The following is a 25565-nucleotide window of genomic DNA, read 5'->3' on the forward strand; positions in this document are numbered from 1 at the left end:
CTCACCACCAGACGCCTGGAGGGAGAACGTCTCATCTTCCGCCTCGGAACACTTCAACCCCAGGGCATCAATGTGGACTTCAACAGTTTCCTCATTTCCCCTTCCCCCACCTCACCCTAGTTCCAAACTTCCAGCTCAGCAGTGTCCCCATGACTTGTCCGGACTTGTCCTACCTGCCTATCTCCCTACTGCGAATCCTCTTGCAAGGATGCCTGCCTTGAAGAAGTTTTCCTCCTCTCTCTACAAGAATCTCAGGGAGTCCCTCTCCCACTGCAACTCCCAGATACTTTCTGCCCACCCCCACCCTCCTCTAGCTTATCTCTCCATGCTTCAGGCTCACTGCCTTTATTCCTGATGAAGGGCTTTTGCCCGAAACGTCGATTTCAAAGCTCCTTGGATGCTGCCTGAACTGCTGTGCTCTTCCAGTACCACTAATCCAGAATCTGGTTTCCAGCATCTGCAGTCATTGTTTTTACCTCTTATGTGAAAAGAGTCTGTTGTGTTTAATACTTATACATATTAATTAAAGAATGTAAGATGAAGTTAAAATAAATTGTATAATATTTGCTTACCTCTTTCTTTAGCCATGCATTTTCCTTTACTTGTTGTCGAGTGTATTTACCCATATAACTTACAGCATTCTGGACAGAAGAGCAAGTAGTTTTCAAAGAATCACATTGACAGATTGCTATATATTCATAACATAATTTGAATCATAGTAACCAGTTTAGACCAGTAGGAGGGCGAGTAGCAATAGAAGAAAAAAGTATCAGCAGAAACAGCAGCAATCAAAACAAGATAATCATAAAATGATAGTCCCAGATATTTCAGTAACACAATGTGGAAGATCATTAAACTAACAAGAATACTGAACTCCAGGATTGAATCACATAATTGATTACTGACTGTACAGTGAAAAAGTATATTGTAAACATAAATAATTTGATAGCATCATGGATTGGAATTTCCAGAAAACCATGTAGGCCATTATTCCAATGTAGTAGTTCCACTGAATTCTGATTTATGCTGATTTTATTTGCTACAATTGTAGTTAAAATGGACTATCAGTATTCAACATTTTAATATCTGAGAATTTCATGGACAAAAAGCAATCTTTTTAAAAGGACAAATACTGACCTAAAATAGTTGCCATGTTCATACTTAACAAGTTGAGGCAGCTCATGGAACCATTAGTAGAAAGGATCAGTTTGAGCCAAAGTTAACATTGTTATAAAAGGGTGCTGAAACCCAATTCTGTGTCTCCTAGTTGATCCACACATTTCTATTTGCCTGTAGAGTATTCGGCTTGGAAAACAATGAGCATACTCAGGAATATACAAATGGACCTTTATCAACAGCTACTTAGAGTCAGAGTCATAGAAATATACAGTACGGAAACAGACCCTTTGGTCTAACTTGTCCATGCCATCCAGATTTCATAACCTAATTTCGTACCATTTACCAGAATTTGGCCCATATCCCTCCAAATCATTCCTATTCATATATCCATCCAGATGCCTTTTAAGTGCTGTAATTGTACCAGCCTCCACCACTTCCTCTGACAGCTCATTCCAAACATGCACCACCCTCTGTGTGAAAAGGTTGCCCCTTAGGTCTCTTTTGTATCTTTCCCCCCTCACCCTAAACCTATGCCCTCAGGTTTTGGACCGTCCCACCCCAGGGAAAAGACTTTGTCTATTTATCCTATCCATACCCCTTATGATTTTATAAATATCCATAAGGTCATACCTCAGCCTCCAATGCTCCAGGGAAAACAGCCCCAGCCTATTCAGCCTCTCCCCATAGCTCAAATCCTCCAACCCTGGCAACATCCTTGTAAATCTTTTCTGAACCCTTTCAAGTTTCATAACATCCTTCCGATAGGAAGGAGACCAGAATTGCACGCATTGTTCCAAAAGTGGCCTAACCAATGTCCTGTAAAGTCACAACATGACCTCCCAACTCCTATACTCAATGCTCTGACCAATAAAGGAAAGCATACCAAATGCCTTCTTCACTATGCTATCCACCTGCAACTCTACTTCCAAGGAACTATGAACCTGCACTCCAAGATCTTTTTGTTCAGTAACACTCCTCAGGACCTTCCCATTAAGTGTATAAGTTCTGCTTTGATTTGCTTTTCCAAAATGTAGCACCTCACATTTATCTTAATTAAACTCCATCTGCCACTCCTCAGCCCATTGGCCATCTGATCAAGACACCGTTGTACTCGAAGGTAACCTTCTTCGCTGTTCACTGCACCTCCAATTTTGGTGTCATCTGCAAACTTACTAACTATACCTCCTATGTTCACATCCAAATGATTTATATACATGACAAAAAGCAGTGGACCCAGCACCGATCCTTGTGGCACACCACTGGTCACAGTCCTCCATCACCTTCCATCACCACCCTCTGTCTTCTACCTTCGAGCCAGTTCTGTATTCAAATGGCTACTTCTGGGCAACAAATGACTAGGAAAAATAGACTTAGAAGCAAGAATTGGAAGAATCTCCATCTTCAAGCTAATAGATCAGTGTTTGGTGGGGAAAAAAAAGCAACCTTAAAAAAAGTCTTTCACCAAAAAGTAAAAGTTATTTGAAGAAAAAAAAAGCAACAGCAATACAATTGTTTGTCAAGGTTTCATTTTTACAACTGAAGGAACTTAAAAAACTTTAAAATACAATTGTCTGTATAGATAATCAGCATCCTAAATTTTTAAAGCTTATTATCTTTGTGTGTTAAATATTGCATCTTTTTATTTTCCATGTGTTTAATAGATGGTAAAAATCCACTTTCACTCAAAGCCTTGGAACGGATTCTCCTTTATTTTTGATCTGGATTTGGTTGATTAAGTTTAACTGCTGTGTGGTAGCTGCATGTTTTAAAAAAATATGTTTGTTGCAACTGACCATGATGGAGTTATAAAAGGGAATTAATTACCCACTTCACCTAATCATAAAAAGTTCCTCAGAGTGGTTTTAGGTTCAATCATCTTCAGCTGCCTCATAAGGTCAGAAGTGAGGTGCTTGCTGATGATTGCACAATGTTCAGCAGCATGCAAAAGTCTTCAGATACTTAAGCAGTCCATAATCATTGCTCAAAGGTTTTTGTCTTGCATTCATCAGGAGTAGAATGTAAAAAGCAGACTTCAGATGCTTGGCTTACATACCTAGCATCACACCTGCACTGAAATTCATATATCAAATTATTATTTTGTGTGGCTGGCAAAATGTCAATTTGGCTTGACCACAGCATACTGTTAGTGGGGAAAACCACTCATGGGCTTATGGCATATTATTAGTGCAAGACTGCAAGCTATACCTGCTGTTCAAATTTTTGACAAACTTCAATCTGAGAGAGGCTGGGCACATGGTGAACGTAGACCCTTTCATGAATTTTTGTAATTTCATCAGGATTTCTGTTATCATGCAGGATATTTTTGATTTGCCCTAGCTCAGTGTCAAGCTTACTCAATGAGCAATGGCTATGGCACTGTCCAGGAGGTTGCCAATAGTAGTGTGTGCAACTACAGAAATCCCAACACACGCATCGACCAGTACATGCAAGCTTCTGATAGATAATAGTTGACATTGGCAGACTGTACAATTAATATATTGAGGAAAAGGAGCTTATTTGATTGACCATTGAAATGGGACAATTTGAACGCAATATGGAGTTTATTGAGCTGTGTAAAGAAATTCTTTGCAGCTGTGAATTCAAATATTGCAAATATGTCACCTACACATTGGAAATATGCAAAGGATAAGAGTTTAGAAGTCATTCCATTGAAGATGTCCTACTCATGGTATGGTAGTAAGGCCTGGAGGGGATCCCGTGGCAATGCCACATATTTGGGCATAGATAATGTCACTGAAACAGAACTCAATTGCATGGGCAACTAAGTTTGTGAATTGGTTCACCACAGATTTAGGTATCGGTGGCATATCTAGACTGCTATGATATAGTGACATATTCTTTATAAAGTATTATTTAAACAAGCTGGTAGTCTATCATGGCGTTATAGGTGTGTGTCTTAGGCTGTTTAGTCCAGTGACAGACTTTGATTTGTTTATTCAATCAGGAGCATGTATTCGGGAATACTCAGCATGGTAACCGCTTCTTGACTGTTTCATGGGTATGTGACTACAGCTCTGAATTTGGACCAAACAGCAGAAACATCCTGTCTATGAAGGAGAAAACATCTCTCCTCTCCCTTCTGTGAGTAGAGAAAACAATAGAACTTTCCAGCAGCTAGCTATTGTCAGTCAGGTATATAATTTAATTACATCTTTTAAGATTTATGATGACTTTGGAATAGTGGGGCTTGATTTCCAGTGCACCCCCCCCCCAAGTGATTTGTGACTATGCTTAGGTCAGGTTTACAAAATATGATTGAGTGCTAACTGAAATTATTTTTAATTAATTTAATTTATTTTAATGTGAATTCAATATTTACTTTTATATTCAGAACATTGTTAAATGAATGTCATAAAACAAAAATAACTAATAATGTTATTGACTATAATTGCGAAAGTATTTGAAGTTAACTATTACAAATATATAAATAGTGATTAAAAATAGAATAGTGTACACATTTGAACTATAACACTTATTTGGAAATCTTTGGACTGCCACTACCATCATGTAACAATGATTTAATTTCCCAGAATATTTTGGTGTTTGATGAGTGAGGAAGTATTGAGGCAAACAACAATGATTGTCAATAATGCCAACACAGCAAACTCCTGGGCACAGTATGTTCTGTTCGGTTTCACCATCTTTCATTTCGAGGAAATTTGTGAGCTTTAGTATTATATTTAAGGAATTAAACTTATGCAGCACAAGCACTGCAATACATAGCTGTGCAACAAGAACAAAATATAAACTGATCATTTTGGTTACCTCTGCAGCCATTGCCTTTTTCTCATTCATTTGTTCCTTCATTATTCTGTCAATTTCTTCCTTTGCTCGAGCTAAGGCTCGATGAAAGTGGTCTTTTAAAAACACAGAAAAGTTTAAAAATGGAAGAAAATACAACACAGCTGCCCAATAACCTTTGGTAAATGAGTATAGTGCTACTCCATATGGCTCAGGAAGATCCCATTTACAGTGCCTTGCATATACTGAATTATCAAATGATTTTCCTCATCTGGAGCAACGTAATTGGAGATGGAATTAGCACTCCAGCTGTGAACTCCAGTCTTTTGCCATGCTTACATGTGATAAGTGGCCTACTAGACTAGATGACACAGTAACAGTCTCACTTTTGAAACTGTACATTATAGTCGGTTCTGATATGATGTGATAGTTCCGTTGTCGTGCCACATTGTGTTATAAGAAAACCGCACAATAGCCATGCCATTTAAACTAATGGGGATGGAATTACATTATACCCAATACAATTAAGAAAAGTTTGCTTTCTACAAATAACGGTCTAAATCTTTCAATCATGTTAAAGCCAATTTGCATTGAAGAAATATGGGTTATAGCAGAACCGACTGTACTTAAAATCAGATCTTTCAGATATGTTTCATTCACGAGCAGTGTGAATAAGGGTGAAAAAGTTGAGGAATAAAATGGCAAAAATTGAAAAACAAATTTTCAATGACAATAAATTTTTGGTTTTAGTTTTAGGGTTTAAACAATAAGTTCTGAATCTTGTTACTGAGTGGTGGCTACCTTATTTCCATACACTTCCATCTCATTATTAGCTAACCATTCTTTATTTGTATACAGCTCCCACTTTTCCTCTCCTGTCTTGAAAAACTAAAAGGTCAAATCCCGACATGTAAGACTGGGCAATTGCTTGGCAGCAGTAGCTTGCCACTTGCTTCAGCAGACTTTCAGACAATTTTGTCTTCAGAACAATGTCCCTGAATGCACTTTGGACAGTGTCCTCTTCCACTGTTTGTTCAAGCACGTCAGTACCAGAAAATTGGTCTTATCACCTCATCATGATTATTTTGGAGCAACTAACCTACCACTCCAGGCCTTCAGATTTTCATGGACATTCATGATTTTCAATTCTCTGGAAGGTCATGGATATGGTCATTTGCCCACATAGACTTCTACACACATCTCATTCACCTACCTAAATTAATCTTACACCATAAGACGACCAAGGAAATAGGAACAGGAGAAGGTTATTAGGCCCCTCAAATTTGCTCCACAATTCAATAGGATCACTCCTGATCCAACATTCCTCACATCCACTTTCCTGTCCTTTCCCTGTAACTTTTAGTTTCTCGACTGATCACAAATACATCTGTCTCAACCTTAAATATACACAAGGACTCTGCCCCCACAACTCTTTGTGTGCTCAAAGACTTACAACCCTCTGAAAAAAGAAATTCCTCCTCATCTTAGTTGTAATTTGGCACTCTTTAATTTTTGAGCTTGTACCTTCTAGTCCATGAGGGGAAACGTCCTTTCAGTATTTATCCTGTCAAGTTCTTCAAGAATCCTGCATTTCAATGAGTTCACTTCTCATTCTTTTGAATACCAAAAAGTAGAGTCCCAACATGTTTAACATTTGCTCACAGGACAATCCCTTTTTTGTGCCCAATTAGATTCTGCCAACGTCTTACTTGCATTGTTTTTCAGTGCAAAGGGAATGGCAGACAATGCACTGTCAATGTGGGGTAGGTATTATGCTGTACAGCACCATGCTTCATCAATGTTATACATACAGAATGTGCTAGGAGCATATAGGTCAAACACACTGCATTTACTTTAACCAAATGGCCATTTCTGTAATTAGAGGTGCACCTTAGTGAGATCAAATGGGACTACAATCAGTCAGGGGATACTTATATGCCCAATCAAGGCAATGATTCAATTCCTAGTGGATTGGCCTTGGTCGGCTAGGTGGTTAATTCTACCATCATCCAGTCCAAAACTATTTCTTGCTAATGTACTTATTCCACTTTGCACTAACATTGTGTATCAACCTTCTGTGCAGTAACCTTAATAAATAGAGTCATAGTGTCACACAGCACAGAAACAGACCCTTCAGTCCAACCAGACCATGCCAACCATAATCCCAAACTAAACTAGTCCCACCTGTCTGCTCCTGGCCCATATCTCTCCAAACATTCCTTATTCATGACATATCCAATTGGTCTTTTAAACATTGTAACTACTCGCATCCACCACTTCCTCTAGACGTTCATTCTGCACACAAATCACTCTCTTTGAAAACAAAATTACACCCATTTTTTTAAAAAAAAAATTCTCTACTCACCTTAAAATTATGCGTCTTAGTCTTGAAATTCCCCACCCTAAGGTCCCCTCTCAACCTCTACACTCTGGTGAGAAAAGTCCCAGCCTATCCATCTTTTCCTTATAACTCAAACCTTCAGTTCTTAACAACATCCTGGTAAATCTCTTCTGAACCCTCTCCAGCTTAATAATATCCTCCATACAACTGGGAAACCAGAACTGGACACAGTACTCCAGAAGAGATCTCACCAACATCCTGTACAATCTCAACATAATGTCCTAACACCTATACTCAAACGTCTGAGCAATGAAAGGAAGCATGCTAAATGCTTTCTTAACTCCCCTATCCAGGTGTGATGTAAACTTCAAAGAATGATGTACCTAAACCCCCAAGGCCCTCTGTTCTAAAACACTGCCCAAGGCCCTACTTTTAATTGTATCAGTTTTGTCTTTGTTTGTTTTACCAAAATGCAAACCTTCAATTTACCAAATTAAACTCCATTTGCCACTCTCCGGCCCATTAATCAAGATCGCTTTGTAATCTTAGAACCTTCTTCACTGTCCACTATACCACAATCTTGGTGTCATCTGCAAACTTACTAACCATGCTTTCTATGTTTTCATCTAAATCATTTATATAAATGACAAACAAAAGTGGACCCAGCACCAAACCCCATGAAACACTGCTGCTCACAGGTCTCCAGTCTGAAAAACAACCCTCTATCATGACTTTCTATTTCCTGACGTTAAGCCAATTTTATATCCAACTGGCAAGCTCACCCTGGAAATCCAAATATACAACATCTACAGGATTCTCATTATCCACATTGCTTGTTACATCTTTAAAGAACTTTTAGCAAATTTGGCAAACACGATTCACCCTTCATAAAACCACGCTGACTTTTAGATTGTATTTTGACTTTCTAAATGTTTTGTTATTATTTCAATATTGGATTCCAATAATTTCCCAATGACACATGGTCTGTAGATTCCTACTTTCTGCCTTCCTTTTTGAAGCATTTTTCTAATCTACTGGAACCTCTCCTGCATCTAAGGAAGTTTGGAATATTATAACCAATGGATCCACTATCTCTGCCACTACTTCCTTTATGACCCGAGGATGTAAGCCACCAAATCCTTGGGACTTGCCATAATATTGGTCTTTGTTGCAAAAGGATTTGAGTACAGGAGTAAAATTGTCTTTCTGCAATTATATAGAGCTACCTGAAGTATTGTATATACTTGGGAGAAAGAGAGGACTGCAGATGCTGGAGCCCAGAGTTGAAAAGTGTGTTGCTGGAAAAGTGCAGCAGGCCAGGCAGCATCCGAGGAGCAGGAGAATTGACGTTTCGGGCATAAGCCCTTCTTCAGGAATGAGGCTGGTGTGCCAAGTGGGCTGAGATAAAAGGTGGGTGGAGGGGAGTTTGGGGGAGGGGCGCTGGGAATACCAACTAAAGTTACATACAGCTATAACATGACTTACCAACTTTTATAGTCAATGCTCTGACTGATTAAGGCAAGCATGCTCTACGCCTGCTTTATCACGTTCTCCACTTGTGTTGCCACTTTCCAGGAGTTACGGATTTGCTCTGTATCTCAATGCTCCTCAGGAAGCCAAACATTTATTTTGAATTATCCTCATTCTTAAATAGAGTTTGGGCTACTCTAATACTTGTTTGACATATTAATGTGACCTTTGGTGATTAACTTTGTTTAGCTGTTGTGCTGGTCACTACAATGAAAAATTATCTGGAACCTGATGTTTTAATTGTTCCATCTCTTTAGCCTCAACTCGATTTTCCATAATTATCGGAGAAAGCTGTGTCTTTCAGTTCCACTAAGTTATTCCTCAGGAGTAAATCAATTCAGTCCATGGTAATTTCTTCCGTACAGTCACTACTACTAGCCTGGACAATAAGTCACACTCTAAATGGACATTGTACAATGGAAACGCAATATAATCTCCAACTATCCCATTTACATTGGCTTTCATTGGATCCTTTGGAGGAAGAACTGTTTCCTTCTCCAGCAAAAGACTTTGAGTAGCCCCTGTATTCCTTACTATAGTTATGGGCTTAGATGATTCATTTGAAGAAAAAAAGCAGTGGTGTAAACACAGCAGTCTTTACCTCCAGTCTCTTATAGTCAATTGGAATTTGATCCATTGTGTGATGATACTGTGGCTTTAAGAGGTGTGTTTTGTCTTGGTTTCTTTTTGACAGGGATTGGAGGAAGAATCTTGCCTTTAACCCTGTATTCTGCATTCAAATATGACCTTCCAAAATGAATAACTTCACACTTTTCCATGTTGAACTTCATCTGCCACTTATCAGCCCAGTTCTGCATCTTGTCAATGTCTAATTGCAGTTGAAAAATGTGATGCTGGAAAAACACAGCAGGCCAGGCAGCTTCCGAGGAGCAGGAGAATCGATGTTTCAGGCATAAGCCCATCTTCAGGAATGAGGCTGGTGTGCCAGGCGGGCTGAGATAAAAGGTAGGGGGGAGGGGATTGGGGAAGGGGCGCTGGGAATACGATAGGTGGAAGGAGGTGAGGGTGCGGGTGATAGGCTGGAGTGGGGGTAGGGGCGGAGAAGTCGGGAAGAAGATTGCAGGTCAAGAGGGCGGTGCTGAATCCGGGGGTTGGGACTGAGAGGTCCCAGGAGGACCAATTCCACTACCGAACAGCCCAAATGACCTCCTTCTTCAAGGACCGCAATTTCCCCTCCGATGTGGTCGACGATGCTCTCCACCGCATCTCCTAAAGAAGGGCTCATGCCCGAAACATCGATTCTCCTGCTCCTTGGATGCTGCCTGACCTGCTGTGCTTTTCCAGCAACACATTTTCAGCTCTGATCTCCAGCATCTGCAGTCCTCGCTTTCTCCTGGAAGTACGTGCCATGCAAGGAGTGTATTGGAGAGTTATCAGATTATTCCCTAGGATGGCAGGATTTTCTGATAAGGAGATTTTTAAAGGACAGGATTTTTAATTCCCTAGAGTTTTATAAAATGAGGGTTGATCTAATTGAAACTTACAAACTTCTTACAGAGCATAACAGGATTGATGTATCTTAGGTTGCTTCCCCTGGTTGGTGAGTCTAAAAGCTGGGGGCATCATCTCAGGATAAAGCCATTCAAACCTGAGATGAGGAAGAACTTCTTCATTTAGAGAATGGTGAATATTTGGAAGCTCTATCCCATAGAGTTGTTGACTGTCAATCATTGAATATGACAGAAATCAGTAGATCAAACTGACATCAAGAGATATGCAGATAGTGACGAGAAAATGGCATTGAGGTCGATGATCAGCTTTGAGTGGCACAGTGGCTTAGTAATTAGCACTGCTGTCTCACAACATCAGGCATGACTCCCCGCATCTGCAGGAGTTTCCTCCGAGTGCTCTGGTTTCTTCCCACAGTCCAAAGAGTTGCAGAATAGGTGGATTGGCCATGCTAAATTGCCCATTGAGTCCAGGAAGGTGAACGTTAGGTGGATTAGCCATGGGAAATGCAATGTTGCAGAGACAGGGTAGGGAGGTGGGTCTGAGTGGGATGCTCTTTGGATGGTTGTTATAGAATCAATGGGCCAAATGGCTTGCTTCCACACTGTAGGAATTCTACAATCTAAATGAATTTGCCTAATTGGTTGAATGGCTGTCTCTTGATTCTCAGACACTTAGGGATGAAGGAAGATTTTACCTGACAAGAAAATAGATTGTTTGAGTAGGCTTTCAGGGTTAAGCAACAATCAGCTTATTAACATATGATGGAGCAGACTCCATGACTGAGTGGACTACTTGTGTTCCTAATTTGTCTGTTCATATGCTTTTCCTTTCAAAAATGATTCAAAATCTAGTTCCTGAATAACTATACAACTTGGGGTCAACAAGTGAGACATTTTAGGACAGAGCCAGAGCCTGGAGTAGGATGATCAGGGTAAGAAGATCGATATGCAATAAAAGTTAAGATTAATAATCCCAATGGTGGGACAGCTAGGCTCAGCAGTAATCAAGATTATGCTTTCCTTGAAAGTAACTTATTCTTCTGCAGATGATCACTGTCATAGATACTTTCTAAGTACAGTCAGTACTAGTGGGAAACCTAGGCCTTGGGCCTCTTAATTGCATATATAAATAATTACTGCTTAAATTAATTATGACTAGAGGATGCTGACAATTATTTTGGACATTTAGGAAGTCATCTAGCACCTGTCTTAATTTCTGTTCTGAAATGTTAAACATATGACTCTATACCTTCGATTTCACGAAAATTTTTCACCAGCTCCACAAGTTCATTTTCTCGAACCGTAATAATTCTGCGATGTTCAATGCTTCCAACATTCTTGTACTCCAGCCAGTATGCTTTCACTTCTTCCTCCTTCAGAATTTTCTGCTCCACAACTTTTAAAGAATTCAGCAACTCTGACTCAAACAAAAAAAAATACATTCAGTATTTGTATGAATTCTCAGCTCGGTACACAGCTTTTCCAGTTTGTCAGACAATCACAATCAAGAAGAAATAAGATAAATGTTAATAAAACAGGTACTCAAAGAAATCAGGAATAGTTCATTCAAGAATTTGGAGAGAAGAAACGTTGAATAAATAAGTGTAATTTACATTTGAAAATTTCTTATTTGCAAACAAAACAAATGCTTCCAACAACATTGTTGCTTGTGAAGGATTAATGTATTAATTCAGCCCCTCTTTTGGTTCCTAATTCCTTCATGGGATGAGGGTGTCACTGGCTTGGCCAGCATTTATTGTACATCCCCAGTTGCCCAGAGGACAGTTAAGAGTGAACCACATGAGTCTGAGAGTCTGGAGTCACATGTAGGCCTGACCAGGTAATGATGACAGGTTCCTTCTCAAAGGGCATTAGTGAAGCATATGGGTTTTTCTGACATTTGACAATGGATTTATGACTCTTAATGCCAAATTTTTATTTAATTCAAATACTATCATTTGTCATGGCAAGGATCACACCAGGGTCTCTAGAACATTATCTGGGTCTCTGGATTAATAGTTCAGTGATAATATCACAAGGCCATTGCCTCTCCAAAGGGCAAATACATCCTTTATGGGCTGGAGAATTTGAGCTATGAGAAAAAGTTGATTAGGCTGGGTTGATTTCCTTTGGGCAGTGAAGGTTCAGAGTTTAAACTGAATTTGCAGGGAATTGGGGCACAGAGTAGTTGCAAGGTCTAATCAGATATAGAAGGAACACTAGGACAGTGTAGTAGGTGGAGAACAAATGGGCAGGGTAAATATATAGGAGGTCTAGAAAACTAAATTGTATCTACTTCAATGCATGGAACTTGACTGGTAAAGCGGATAAGAGCATTGATCAGCACGTGGGAATATGGTAATGTTGCAATTGCCGAGACATGGTTCAAAGAAGGACAGGACTGACAGCTCAACATTGCAGGGTATTTGATTTGATTTGGTTTCATTTATTGTTGTCATATGTACCGAGATACAGTGAAAAGTTGTGTTTTGTGTGCTCTACAGGCAGCTTGTACCATACAAAGTGCATCAGACTAGCAGACAATGTGCAAAATATAATGTTAAAGCTGCAGGGACAGAGATCAGAATTAACATTTGAGAAGTCCATTTAAAAGTATGACAACAACGGAGGAAAAAGCTGTTCTTGTATCTGTTCGTACTTGTAGTCAAAATTATAAATCTTCTGCCTGATGGAAGAAAGTGGAAGAGAGTATAATCAGGGTGAGAAGAGTCTCTGATTATGTTGGTTGTTTTCCCAAGGCAGCAGGAAGTACAGTTGGAGTCAATAGATGGAAAGCTGGTTGGTGTGATAGCCTGGGCTCTGCTCACGACTCTCTGTAGTTCCTTGCGATCTTGTGAAGGACAGTTGCCATACCACGATGTGATACATCCAGATAGGTTGTTTTCAATGGCACATCTATAAAAATTGGGAAGAGTCTTTGTGAACATGCTGAACTTCCTTCATTTTCTGAGGAAGTAGAGGCGTTATGCTTTCTTGACCATCACATCGAAGTGATGTAGAAGTTTTAGACATGATTGGGTGGGAAGTCAGAGAGGTGGGAGCATTGCATTATTGATAAAGGAAACCATGAATACAGTAATGAGGATAAAACCCTGGAAGGGTCTTCAAATTAGGCCATTTGAGTACAGCATAGAGATAAAAAAAGGGGTGATTACTTCACTGAGTTTATAGTATTGGCCTCCTAAGAATCAGAGGAAGAAAGAGGAGAAAATATGTAGGCAAATCAGAGGAAGGTAAGAGAAATACAATGTTATAATTGTAAGGGACTTTGCTAACATTAACTGGGATCACCTTAAGTGTGAAAAGATTGGATGGGTGGAACTTTTAAAGTGCATCCAGGAATATTTTTATGTCAGTCCACTAGAAATGGGGCAGTTCTACATCTAAGCCTAGGGAATGAAACTAATCAAGTGGTTGAAGTTTCAGTAGGTGAGCATTTTGGGAATAGTGACCATAACTCTAAGTTTCAAAGGGATAAGGGTAATCCAGGAATTGGAGTGTCTAAATTAGATGAAGGCCAATACAGGAAATGGCAAACATAGATCAAGAGCAGATACTTCTAGTTAAGGCGACATATGGAAAGTGGGAGCCTTTTAAATGTAGGATAGTGAGAATGGGAATGGGGGGGGAGAGGTCCTTTCAGAGTGGAGGGCAAGGACAGCAAGTCCAGGGAATCCTGAATGTCAGGGGATATCAAGAGTTTGATAAAGTAAAAAGAGGATGCATATGTCAGATCAGTGCATTTAATACAGGGAGATGGCATTCAAAAGTATAGAGAGTGTGGGAGGTTGCTTAAAAAGGAAATTATCTTTGACAGATGAAATTAAAGCTTTTTATTGGTATATTAAAATTGATAAGATTACAAAGGACAGGGTGGGACTGATTACAAATCAAAGGGACAATCTGTGCGTGAAGCCAGTGGACATGGGAGAGGTCTTAAATGAATACTTTGCATCTGTATTCACAGAAGAGAAAGACATTGTAGCCAGGGATTTCAGTTAGGATGGTGAGTTTCTAGAACACATTAAGACTATTAAGGATTAAGTGGTAGATGTTTTAGCGGGCATACAGGTATATAATCCTTAGGGCCTGATGAGATGAACTCAGGCTGCTTTGGGAGGCATGGGGGGAGATTGATGGGGCCGTGGTGATATATTTAATATTTTGCCAGCCACAGCTGAAGTGTCAGATGACTGGAGGAAACAAATGTGGTTCCTTTGTTCAAGAAGGGCAGCAGGGATGGGCCAGATAATTACACACCAGTTGGTCTGAAGTCAGTGGTAGACAAATAATTGGAAAAAATTCAAAGGACAGGATTAATCGATACTTTGAAAGGTAGGATTGATCAGAGAGAGTAGCATAGATTTGTTAGAGGGAGATCTTATCTGACTAATTCAATTGTTTGAAACAGTGACTAAATATATTGATGAGGACAGAACAGTTGATGTGGTTTACATGGACTTCAGGTAGGCCTTTGACAAGGTCCTGCATGGAACACTGGTCCAAAAGGTAAGTGGTCATGGAATCCAAGGCAAGTTGGCAAATTGGATCCAAAATTTGTTTACAAATACGAGGCTAAGGGTGATGATGCAGGGTTGTTTTGGAATTGGAAGCCTGTGACCAGCAATGTATCACAGGGACTGGTGCTAGAACCCTTGTTATTTGTTAGACGACTTGGATGTGAATGTAGAAGGCTCAATTCATAAGTGTGCAGATGATAAAAAAAATTGGTGTTGTTGATAGGAGGATGCTTTCAGACTACATTGTGATATTGATTGGCTGGTAATTTGGGCAGAATAATGGCAGATGGAATTTAATTCTGATAAGTGCAAGGTAATGCATTTGGAAAGTATAATAAGGAAAGGATATACACAATGAAGTATTGAGAAACAAAGGGACATTGATGGACAAGTCCATAGATTCCTGAAGATGTCAGCATAGGTAGACAGGTTTGTGATGAAGGCATACAGGATGCTTATCTTCATTAGCAATGGTGCAAATTATAGGAGCAAAATCTTGTTACAACTTTAAAAAACATTGGTTAGGCTACAGATAGAATACTGTGTGCAGTTCTGGTTGCCACCCTATTGGAAGGATGTGATTGTATTGGAGAGGATGCACAGAAACTTCACCAGGATGTTGCTTGGGATGGAAGTCTCAGGAGAGACTAGATAGTCTAAATTTGTTTCCCTTGGAGCAGAGTAGGCTGAAGGGAGATCTGGTTGAGGTATACAAAATTATAAGAGGCATAGACAGAGTAGATCATGGGAATTTCTTCTCCTTGACAGTAATGTGGTGCCACTATTTAAGAAAGGTGGTAAGGAAAAGCCAGGAAACAATGTACCGGTAAACCTGACATCAGTGGTGGGCAAGTCATTGGAGGGAATCTTGAGGGACAAGATTTACATGTATTTGGAAAAACAAGGACTGATTAGGAATAGTCAGCATGGCTTTGTGTATAGGAAATCATGTCTCACTAACTTGATTGAGTTTTTTGAAGAAGTAACATAGAGGATTGATGAGGGCAGAGTGGTGGATGTGATCTATATGGACTTCAGTAAGGTGTTCAACAAGGTTCCTCATGATAAGACTGCTGAGCAAGGTTAGATTACGTTGAATACAGGGAGAACTAGCCATTTAGATGCAGAACTGAATCGAAGGTAGAAAACAGAGGGTGGTGGTGGAAGGTTGCCTTTCACACTGAAGACCTATGACCAGTGTTGTGCCACAAGAATCTGTGCTAAATCCACTGCTTTATATCATTTATATAAATGATTTGAATGTGCACACAGGGGGTATTGTAAGTTTGTAGATGACACTAAAATTGGAGGTGTAGTGGACAGCAAAGAAGGTTACCTTAGAATACAAGGGGGTCTAGATCAGATGGGCCAATGAGCTGAGGAGTGGCAGATGGAGTTTATTTTTAGATAAATATGAGATGCTGCATTAATGGTAAAGTTTTGGGAAGTGATGCTGAACAAAGAGACCTTGGAGTGCAGGTTCATAGTTTCTTGAAAGTGGTGTCACAGGTAGATAGGATAGTGACGAAGGCATTTGGTATGCTTTCCTGTATTGGTCAGCGCGTTGAGTATAGGAGTTGGGAGGTCACGCTGTGGCTGTACAGGACATTGGTTGGCAATTTTTGGAATATTGTGTGCAATTCTGGTCTTCCTCCTAAAGGAAGGATGTTGTAAAACTTGAAAGGATTCAGAAAAGATTTACAAGGATGTTGCCAGGGTTGGAGGGTTTGAGCTATAGGGAGAGGCTGAATAAGCAGGGACTGTTTTCCCTGGAGCATCAGAGGCTGAGGGTTAACCTTATAGAGATTTATAAAATCATGAGAGGCATGGGTAGGATAAATAGACAAGGCATTTTCTGTGGGCTGGGGGGAGTCCAAAACGTGAGGGCATAGGTTTAGGATGAGAGTGGAAAAACTTAAATGGGACATAAGGGGCAACCTTTTCACGCAGAGGGTGGTGCATGTACGGAAATGAATTGCGAGAGGAAGTGGTGGAGGCTAGTATAATTACAACATTTAGAGTCATAGAGATGTATAGCATGGAAACAGATCCTTCGGTCCAACCCGTCCATGCCGACCAGATATCCCAACCCAATCTAGTCCCACCTGCCAGCACCCGGCCCATATCCATCCAAACCCTTCCCATTCATATACCCATCCAAATGCCTCTTAAATGTTGCAATTGTACTAGCCTCCACCACATCCTCTGGCAGCTCATTCCATATACGTACCACCCTCTGCGTGAAAAAGTTGCCCCTTAGGTCTCTTTTATATCTTTCCCCTCTCACCCTAAACTTACGCCCTCTAGTTCTGGACTCATTTAAAAGATATCTGAATGGGTATATGAATAGGAAGGGATTAGAGGGATATGGGTCTAGTGCTGGTAAATAGAAGTAAATTAGTTTAGGATATCTGGTTGGCATGGATGAGTTGGACAGAAGGGTCTGTTTCCATGCTGTACATCTCTATGACTCTAAGACTGTCTATTACCAGAGGGCATAGGTTTATGCTCATGAGCAAATGATTTAGAGGAGATCTGAGGAATTTTATTTTCTCCTGAGAGTGATCCATGCTGCCTGAGGGACGATGGAGGCAAGTGCTCTTGCAACATTTAAGAAGCATCTCGATGAGTACTTAAAATGCCAGGGAATAATCGGCTATGGATTAAGTGCAAGTAAATGGGATTAGTGTAGTCTGGTGTTTGTTCATCGACATAGACATGGTGGGCTGAAGGGCCTGTTTGCATGCTATATGATTTTATGACACTAAGATTGAGGGGCATCGATAAACTAGATAGGAAAGCATTTTTCTATATGTAGTGGTGTTAGTAACCAGGGTGCATGTATTTAAGGCAAGAGGTAGAAGGCTAAGAGGGAAGTTGAGACATTTTTCACTTAGAGAGTGATGGAAAGATGATTGAGTAGAAACTCTCAAAACATTTTAGTAGTATTCAGATATCCATTTGTATTAGCATATCCTTCAGGAATATAGGCCAAAAGGCATCTTTCTGTGCTGTAAACAACAATGAATTATTCATCAGCTATCTTAAAAGAACAAAGTTTGGAAGTTTGTTTATAGTTTGGAAGGTAACGGAATACTAAATGGCAGTGAATAGTTGAACCTCATCGAGAAATATTTTTCACATTTTCACTTTAAGATTTTGTCACATGAGATTTCTCATAGCAACACTTCTCACACAATGCTCATCACTTTGTTAATCTGGCATCCAAGGGACTGAAAGCACATCTCAGGGAATCGCATAACCAGAGAGGTGAATGTTCTTGCCACTGACAGGTCCTTGTGACTTGTACCCCCCAGAGCCATGTTGAAAACTCAGCTGTACACCGTTCTAAATGCTATGAACCAGGAATGACCCTCACTCTGTTCAGTCTCTAGAATTAGGACAGGGCCCAGAGGAAATGGAAACTCACTCATTGCTTCATGGACAGTGATCTGAAAATCTTATGGAATGGGGAGGTGAAAAGGAGAACGATCCTTTTTCCAGCCAATTGACAAGGAGGCCATGTCACCAGACACAGCCAGCACAGACACAAATTGCAGCCCATGTCAGTGCTATGTCTCTGGTAAATTGGGATGCACAGCAGTGCAAAAAAGGTCAATAATCTTTTGCACTCCACAAGAAAAAGTGCCATCACCTTCTCTCTGCTACCTCACAAGGATACCACTCACTCTAACTCTGCAAGTTCAGAAACATCTCACCAAGGACCATGAGCTACAGCTCTCACCACTGCATGCATTATGTCCACCCTAAAGGGTCTGACCTACCTTATGCTCCACACTACTAACCCTCCTGCCCCTCAGTGTTTCCAATACACTCAGTAGGGAAACTTCATTATCTCTTCTGCTCTTGCATCACCATTAATATACTTCATTATCTCTTCTGCTCTTGCATCACCATTAATATCTCTGTCATACACTTCTATCACACTTAATCTCTCCATTTTATCATAGAATAATAGAATCCCTATAGGGTGGAAGCAGGCTATCAGGCCCATCAAGTCTGCACTGACCCTCCAAAGAGCATCCCATCCAGACCCACACCCCTACCCTGTCCCTGTAACCCTACATTTCCCATGGCTATTCCACCTAACCTGCACATTCCTGGACACTGGGGCAATTTACTACAGGGAGAAAGTGAGGACTGCAGATTCCTGAAGAAGGGCTCATGCCCGAAACGTCGATTCTCCTGCTCCTTGGATGCTGCCTGACCTGCTGCGCTTTTCCAGCAACACATTTTCAGCAATTTACTACAGCCAATCCACCTAACTTGCACATCTTTGGTCTGTGGGAGGAAACCACAGCATCTGGAGGAAGCACACAGAAACAAGGGGAGAATGCGCACTCCACACAGACAGTTGCAGGAGGATAGAATCAAAACCAGCCTGGTGGGCTGTGCAGGAAGTGGTGGCCCATACTAGGCTGCAACATCCAAGATAAGGAAGCTGTGAGAGTGGAAACAGGTTCCTCACTCCTTACAAGTAGAATATTCTGTTTTAGCTGACAAGTATAACTGCTCATGTGGGGATGAGGGACCTTGATGGTGAACCAACCCAATAAGCTCCATTGTGTTGTGCTATGGTGCTCCCATTCCATCAGTGCTAAATCATTTTTAATTGGCACAAGATTTTATCCTTCTGAGACAACAAATCCTGTCCCATGCTGGAACTAGTGGCACTGCAAACCTCTACAAAAAGACCAGGCCAGAGATTCTCAGCTCCATCTCAGAGGAGAATCCACTGTGCTGTCTACATCTGCCACCTCCCTCCAGCTCAGAAGCTTTCACATTGGTTGGTACTCCGTCTCGGTTGGCAGTCCAATCTGGTGAACAGTCATATCTCCTCAGCTAGTTGAGGGAAAAAAACACCTTACATTTGGAAAATTGCTCGAGCTCAGGCATCTGCTCAGCCCAAAGCTGAAGGCAAGTCCCAGTTCTTGGCTAGTAATAACTTCACCAAATTGCACAGACAGGTAAAGGAACAATTGGCATAGTTGCCAAAACAATGTGGTACAATGGATCAAAGGACAAAATAATTCATCAACATTATCAGTACCATGCGGCTTTGGCATTTTGATGAACACAAGTTGGCAACCACTTTGGAGAACCAGGTCCAGCATACTTGGTGTCTGACACATATGTGCATAGACCTGCACTCCACTGCACTAGCCACAGGTGCTCAGCATCAATGGCAAAGCGGTGGTGTTGCAGTACCTTGACCTCACTGAAAAGGCTCCTTCCTCTTAGGGAAACAAGGTAGTATCAGGTGCCAGCCAAAATGGGGAGGAGCAACAAACAGACTCCCCACTAAACCCCTCAACCCTCAAGAAGCATCTTCTCAGGGCACTCCCAGGTTTCCTAACCCTTTCAGTTCTGCTTTGCCTGTGATCCCAAAGCTTGTATTAGTTTCAAGTGGAACGGAGAGTGAGGGGGAGGTGGGGGTCAAGGAGGAATGGTGAACCTGCACTTGGGCAGGAGGACTTCAGCAGGCCCAAAGGCACCAGTGAGTGTGTGCTCAAGCCTTCCAAGACAGTATGGCCAACCACACAGCAGCTTCTCTCTATCTCAACTGCAGAAGTCAGGATTGCATTTTGACATAGTGGGAGAGAGAGAGGAAGAAGGAAACTTTTTGAGGACACATAGGTGGCATAGGTAAAATATAGTAAGAAACTTTTCACTTTTTAAAATATATGTGAAATTGCACTCTTGCATGAAAGGGCAAGCATCCAAAAATATCAACTTTACAGTCAAATGCATAACCAGACATTTATTCAGCTACCCCAAAAGTCAAAGACTGCAAAGCTAACAAGGTCCCCATATTTTTTTCACTAAGCAGGTGGTGCCTCCCATATCACAATCAGAACATTAAATAATTAAGTGAAGTCCAAACCTGGTTCATTCATCCTAGGTGTGGGTTTCGTTTATGATATCCCTGGCTTCTTTAGCTCAATGATGCATTGCTTTGTCACACTATCTTGGATGGCCCTCCTGATCAGTATTCTAATCATCATCTTCATCCTCAGAAAATTTTGTCTGCATTCAACACATCTCACCTCCCACTGTGTCCCCCTCCTTTGTCGGTTTTAGCTGTGAAGGGTGCAATATGTGACACTGGTGCAGAACATTTTCTTCAGGATACACTGCAAATTTCCATCAGAGCTGTTAAGACATGTTCAACTATTCACCTTTGCTCTGGTGGAAGTGTAAGCAACATTGTAGCCTTTTTTGTTGATGAACCCTGCAGGTTGGTGAAAAGGCACTCTTTAAGCAACCGTTGGTGCAGCTGATAGAGCCCTGCACCTGTTGGAAGACAACAATGATCTAAAATCCCACTGCCTGGACTATTTAATTCTTCTCATCACATCGGAAGAATATGATGAGCTGCGCTCTGGAGAAAATGACATCAGAAACAAATCAAATGCATTTATGAATTGAGGGCTGGGGGACAACACACAGAACCCAACTTGCTTCCTAAAATGAGCTACTCACATAAAAATTGTAGACAATTCCAACCTTAATAAACACTAGTTTGGGATTACAACATGGGGTTTCTGACTTCAAATCCAGTTCTTGCAGATTAAACAGTTAAGCGATGCTGTGCCAGAATGTCTTTAATAATCCTTTCTGACAATTAAGATATTGAAAGCGTGGCCTGCAAATGCAGGATCTCCTGATTTTCCACTGCTTCCTTCACGAATATGTATCTGTTGCTAGTCCGTTATAAGTGGTGTGGCAGCTGCAGGAGGTTGTAGTCTTTGCATGGGTTTCTTATATCTTCCACATTGTCCATGTAGTTGCATCAAGACCACAAGTCCTCCAGCCACAGTGATCTTCATGTGAGATCTATAAGCAGATAATTTGTAGCAAATGCCACAAAGGTAATACAAGTTTATTTGTTCATCCATCACAATGGAGGTATCCCAAGGAGGTCATTGTCGTGAGGGTCTAATACAATTAAAGTTTTCATGCATTGGTAGCAGAATTTTGCCAGAATGTGAACATGGGCAGCACGGTGGCACAGTGGTTAGCACTGCTGCCTCACAGCGCCTGAGACCCGGGTTCAATTCCCGCCTCAGGCGACTGACTGTGTGGAGTTTGCATGTTCTCCCCGTGTCTGCGTGGGTTTCCTCCGGGTGCTCCGGTTTCCTCCCACAGTCCAAAGATGTGCAGGTCAGGTGAATTGGCCATGCTAAATTGCCCGTAGTGTTAGGTAAGGGGTAAATGTAGGGGTATGGGTGGGTTGCGCTTCAGCGGGTCGGTGTGGACTTGTTGGACCCAAGGGCCTGTTTCCACACTGTTATGTAATCTAATGTAATCTAATGATGATTTCCCCGGAAAGAAAAGGCTCCCTTCCACATCACAGACCACATCCCTGCATCCTTAGAATTCTGTGTGAACGTGGCAGCTGCAATGCATTGTCCTACAAACCTAAGAATTCAGTATTTACATGAAATGAAAAGTTCATATGCTGCTTTTAAGTGTGTTGTTCTCATGCTTAGATGAAATGACAAGGAGGCAATTGCTATGCACAATGTAATTATCATGATTGCATCAAGTCATAATTTTTGAAATGTATTTTTGCACAATGACCTGCCAATGCAATGCAAATTGAAGCCAGATGGGTGGCATTAGTGAATCAGTGGAGGCATGATCATTTAAATTACTAACAAACCCTCAACTTCTAAAAATATTATTCAACCAAAGAAAAAAAATAATTTTTTAACCAAATGTGCATATGGTCATATCCATTTGAATAGCTATTGCAGTTTACTTCAATCTAACAAAGCAAGTTTCCAAATTAATTTCAATGTGAGTAAACTGCAGATTCTGACTGTGATGTACAAATTTCTGCCCCTTCCTTCATGTTTCCTTTGTGTTGCTTACTGTGTGGCACCCATGACTTTTCAGCTGACCTCCCAACAACATTTCCATTGTGCCATGTTTATGAATGTGTCCACTTTACCTCCAAATCCTATAGCTTTGGAAGTTCCTGTGCACTTCATTGTCCTACACATGTAAAGATCAGAGTTACTGTGACCATATGAACCTGCCTTTCCAGAGCTCCTCTCTGATTCACTACAAGGTCCCACCCTACTGTCTATAATTGCCCCCCTCACTCCATTTGAATATTAAAGTCTTGAGAACAGAAATTCTGTTAATATAAATGAAAATACCTTGTGTTTGCTGTTTGTTTTGTTTAATTATTTCCAATTTTTCTTTTAAAGCTTGTGCTACTTGTTCATTGTTGATTTTCTCTTTGCGTTCTAGCTCTTTCTCCAGCTCCTTTGCTTTTCTGACTAGAATTCTGATGTGTTCCTTCTGCTCCTTCTTCAACTGTTCATTCTTACAAAAATGCAGATAAATTTAATATTATTAAAAGAGCATTGGCCATGATCTTCAAGATATATTTGTCAAATCTTAGTTTGAGCCCAACCATAAGTTAATAATGTAGATTGCATCAACACATGTTAAGACATTATTGTAAAATGATATAGAACTCTACCTGGTTTCTCCCTCATCAACCCCAGACCCAACTAAAAAATGTTAATTTGTTTCAAAGATGTTATAATCTGCATCTCATGAAGATGAAACTGTAATTTGATATTTTAGTGCTGATTCTGTCAGTTGTGGCTTAATTGATAGTACTCTCAACTCTGATCAAAAGATTGTGAGTTCAAGTCCCATTCCAGGACTTGATCACAAAAGTCAAAGTTGACATCTAGAGCTGAGATGATTGACCTCCAACGACAACTGAATTGTGGAGCTAAGAAAAGCACAGCCAAGTCAAGCAGCATCAGAGGAGCAGGGGAGTCGACGTTTTGGGTCTGGATTCTTCATCTTTGTATTACGAAGGCACACAATCTGACGTTTCAAAAAATATAGGAAAATTTCATGGGCTACTTTTCATAAATAACGAGTTAGTGAAACCCATAAGCAGGGAAGAGAACAGAAGTGTTTCTCAGGTACAGCAATAGGGTGATAAACATGCAATTGATATTGGAGGAGAAATTTGTACACAGTATTATTTCAAGCACGTTTCTTTAATTATGTCATCAGCGAAATCCACATGAGTTATGAAGATAGCAGCCCCTGAAGGAACCTCTTCCCTTGGAATTTCAGATAGAATTCTATTTTATTACTTATTACTTTTCATATTGAAATTGTGAATTTATTTACTATTTTGAGCAAATAAACTTATCCTGTGTTTCATAATAATTGGGCCTGTGAAGTTTTTCTTGTCGAGTTTATTTGTAATTATAAAATACATGTAACTGTCTAATATAATTATGTCAACAGAATAAGAAATGCACACTTCAAATTTTAGAAAGACTGGTATCATAGTTCTGCACTTATTAGTGCAAAGTTTGAAAGTCTTATATAATTGAAGAGGGGTTCTAATGAAGAGTCTGACCAGACTTGAAATGCTATCTCCATTTCTCTCTCCACAGACACACCCAGACCTCTTGAATTTCCCTAGGATTCTCATTCATTTTAAACAACCTGCTTGGACATACCATAACATGGCATATTCATGGCATGTGGGTTGAACCTGGACATTTTAGCCCAGAGATAGGGGCACTACTACTATAGGAGAAAGTGAGGTCTGCAGACGCTGGAGATCAAAGCTGAAACTTTATTGCTGGAACAGCACAGCAGGTCAGGCAGCATCTAGGGAACTGACCTGCTGTGCTGTTGCAGCAATAAAGTTTCAGCACTACTACTATACCACAATCTCACAGAGAAAGCGGTGGCTTAGTAGTAACATCACTGAACTAGTAATCCAGAATCCCAGGTTAATGTTCAGAAGACATGGTTTTGAATCCACCTTGGCAGATGATAGAATTTGATTGAGTAAAAAGTTGGCTTAATGGTGGCCATGTAACCATCATCAATTGTTTTTAAGACTTATCAAATTCAATGTCCTTTCCTAAAATCTGCCATTTTTACATCGTCTGGCTGACATCTGATTCTAGACCGTAGTAGTGAGGGTGATCATTGACTACCCTCCGGACAATAAATGCTGGCCTTAATTATTAAGGTCATAACATCCCATGAACAAATAAAATAGCACAAAAACAATGCCACATGGAAAAGCTTCAGTAAGGTAACAGGCAGCAAATTGTCAATAATACAAATTATGCAGTAGCCAAGAGTTACATTACTCAAACAGTTTATATCAGCTGATTGTAAAGATTAGGTAGAGTTTAATTTGCTTAACATTACTTGTCTGGGGGATCCAAGATGGCGGTGACCCAGCAAGACTGAGTCTATAGTGCTCCTCCCAAGACTTGGGTACAGTAGGTCACCCACCCCCTACCACGCTCACCAAATCATTTATAATAGTTGTGTAATTTAATTAGTTGTGTAATATTACATTTAAACAATTTAATCCTAAGTAAAAATGACTAAAGGGAAGGGAGCCCACAGCTCTCAGCAAGCAGGAACCCCTCCCCCACCTTCTCCAGCGGCAGCAGAGGCGTCCACAGCCGCCCCGGGGGACTTGCCTACAGTGACAAGCCTTGCAGAAATGATTTCCAAGCTGGATTCGAAGATCGATGCCTTTATTGCAGAATCCAGAAATTGTTGGGACTCGCTCTCGGCCGCGCTAAGAGATTCAAGAAATTGAACGCTGAGTCGGAGGGGCGGAGTTAAAGGCCGCGACCTCCGAAAATACCGCTCAATCGGCCGTGGATCAGGTCCGGACTCTCGAGCAGCGAGTCCGGACCTTGGAAAATCATATTGACGACCTCGATAATCGAGGTCGACGAAAAAATATTCGTTTGC

The 25565-nt window shown here is 40.7% G+C and overlaps 1 protein-coding gene across 3 annotated transcripts in view; it reads right to left on the minus strand.

Annotated features, from left to right (window-relative positions):
- The window catches only part of ccdc83 (coiled-coil domain containing 83), a 73887-nt gene that overhangs the window by 32197 nt on the left and 16125 nt on the right, over nt 1-25565 (minus strand). For 2 of the 3 annotated variants that reach the window (XM_043691603.1, XM_043691604.1), the window contains exons 4-7: nt 22955-23123; nt 11474-11641; nt 4906-4997; nt 573-641 (exon numbers count right to left, since the gene is read on the minus strand). In XM_043691603.1, coding sequence (XP_043547538.1) covers nt 573-641; nt 4906-4997; nt 11474-11641; nt 22955-23123 — 498 coding nt within the window. The remainder of the gene's footprint in view (nt 1-572; nt 642-4905; nt 4998-11473; nt 11642-22954; nt 23124-25565) is intronic. The other variant, XM_043691605.1, reaches the window with a different exon arrangement.

The sequence above is a fragment of the Chiloscyllium plagiosum genome, chromosome 6 (genome assembly GCF_004010195.1).
Source record: "Chiloscyllium plagiosum isolate BGI_BamShark_2017 chromosome 6, ASM401019v2, whole genome shotgun sequence".
NCBI lineage: Eukaryota > Metazoa > Chordata > Chondrichthyes > Orectolobiformes > Hemiscylliidae > Chiloscyllium > Chiloscyllium plagiosum.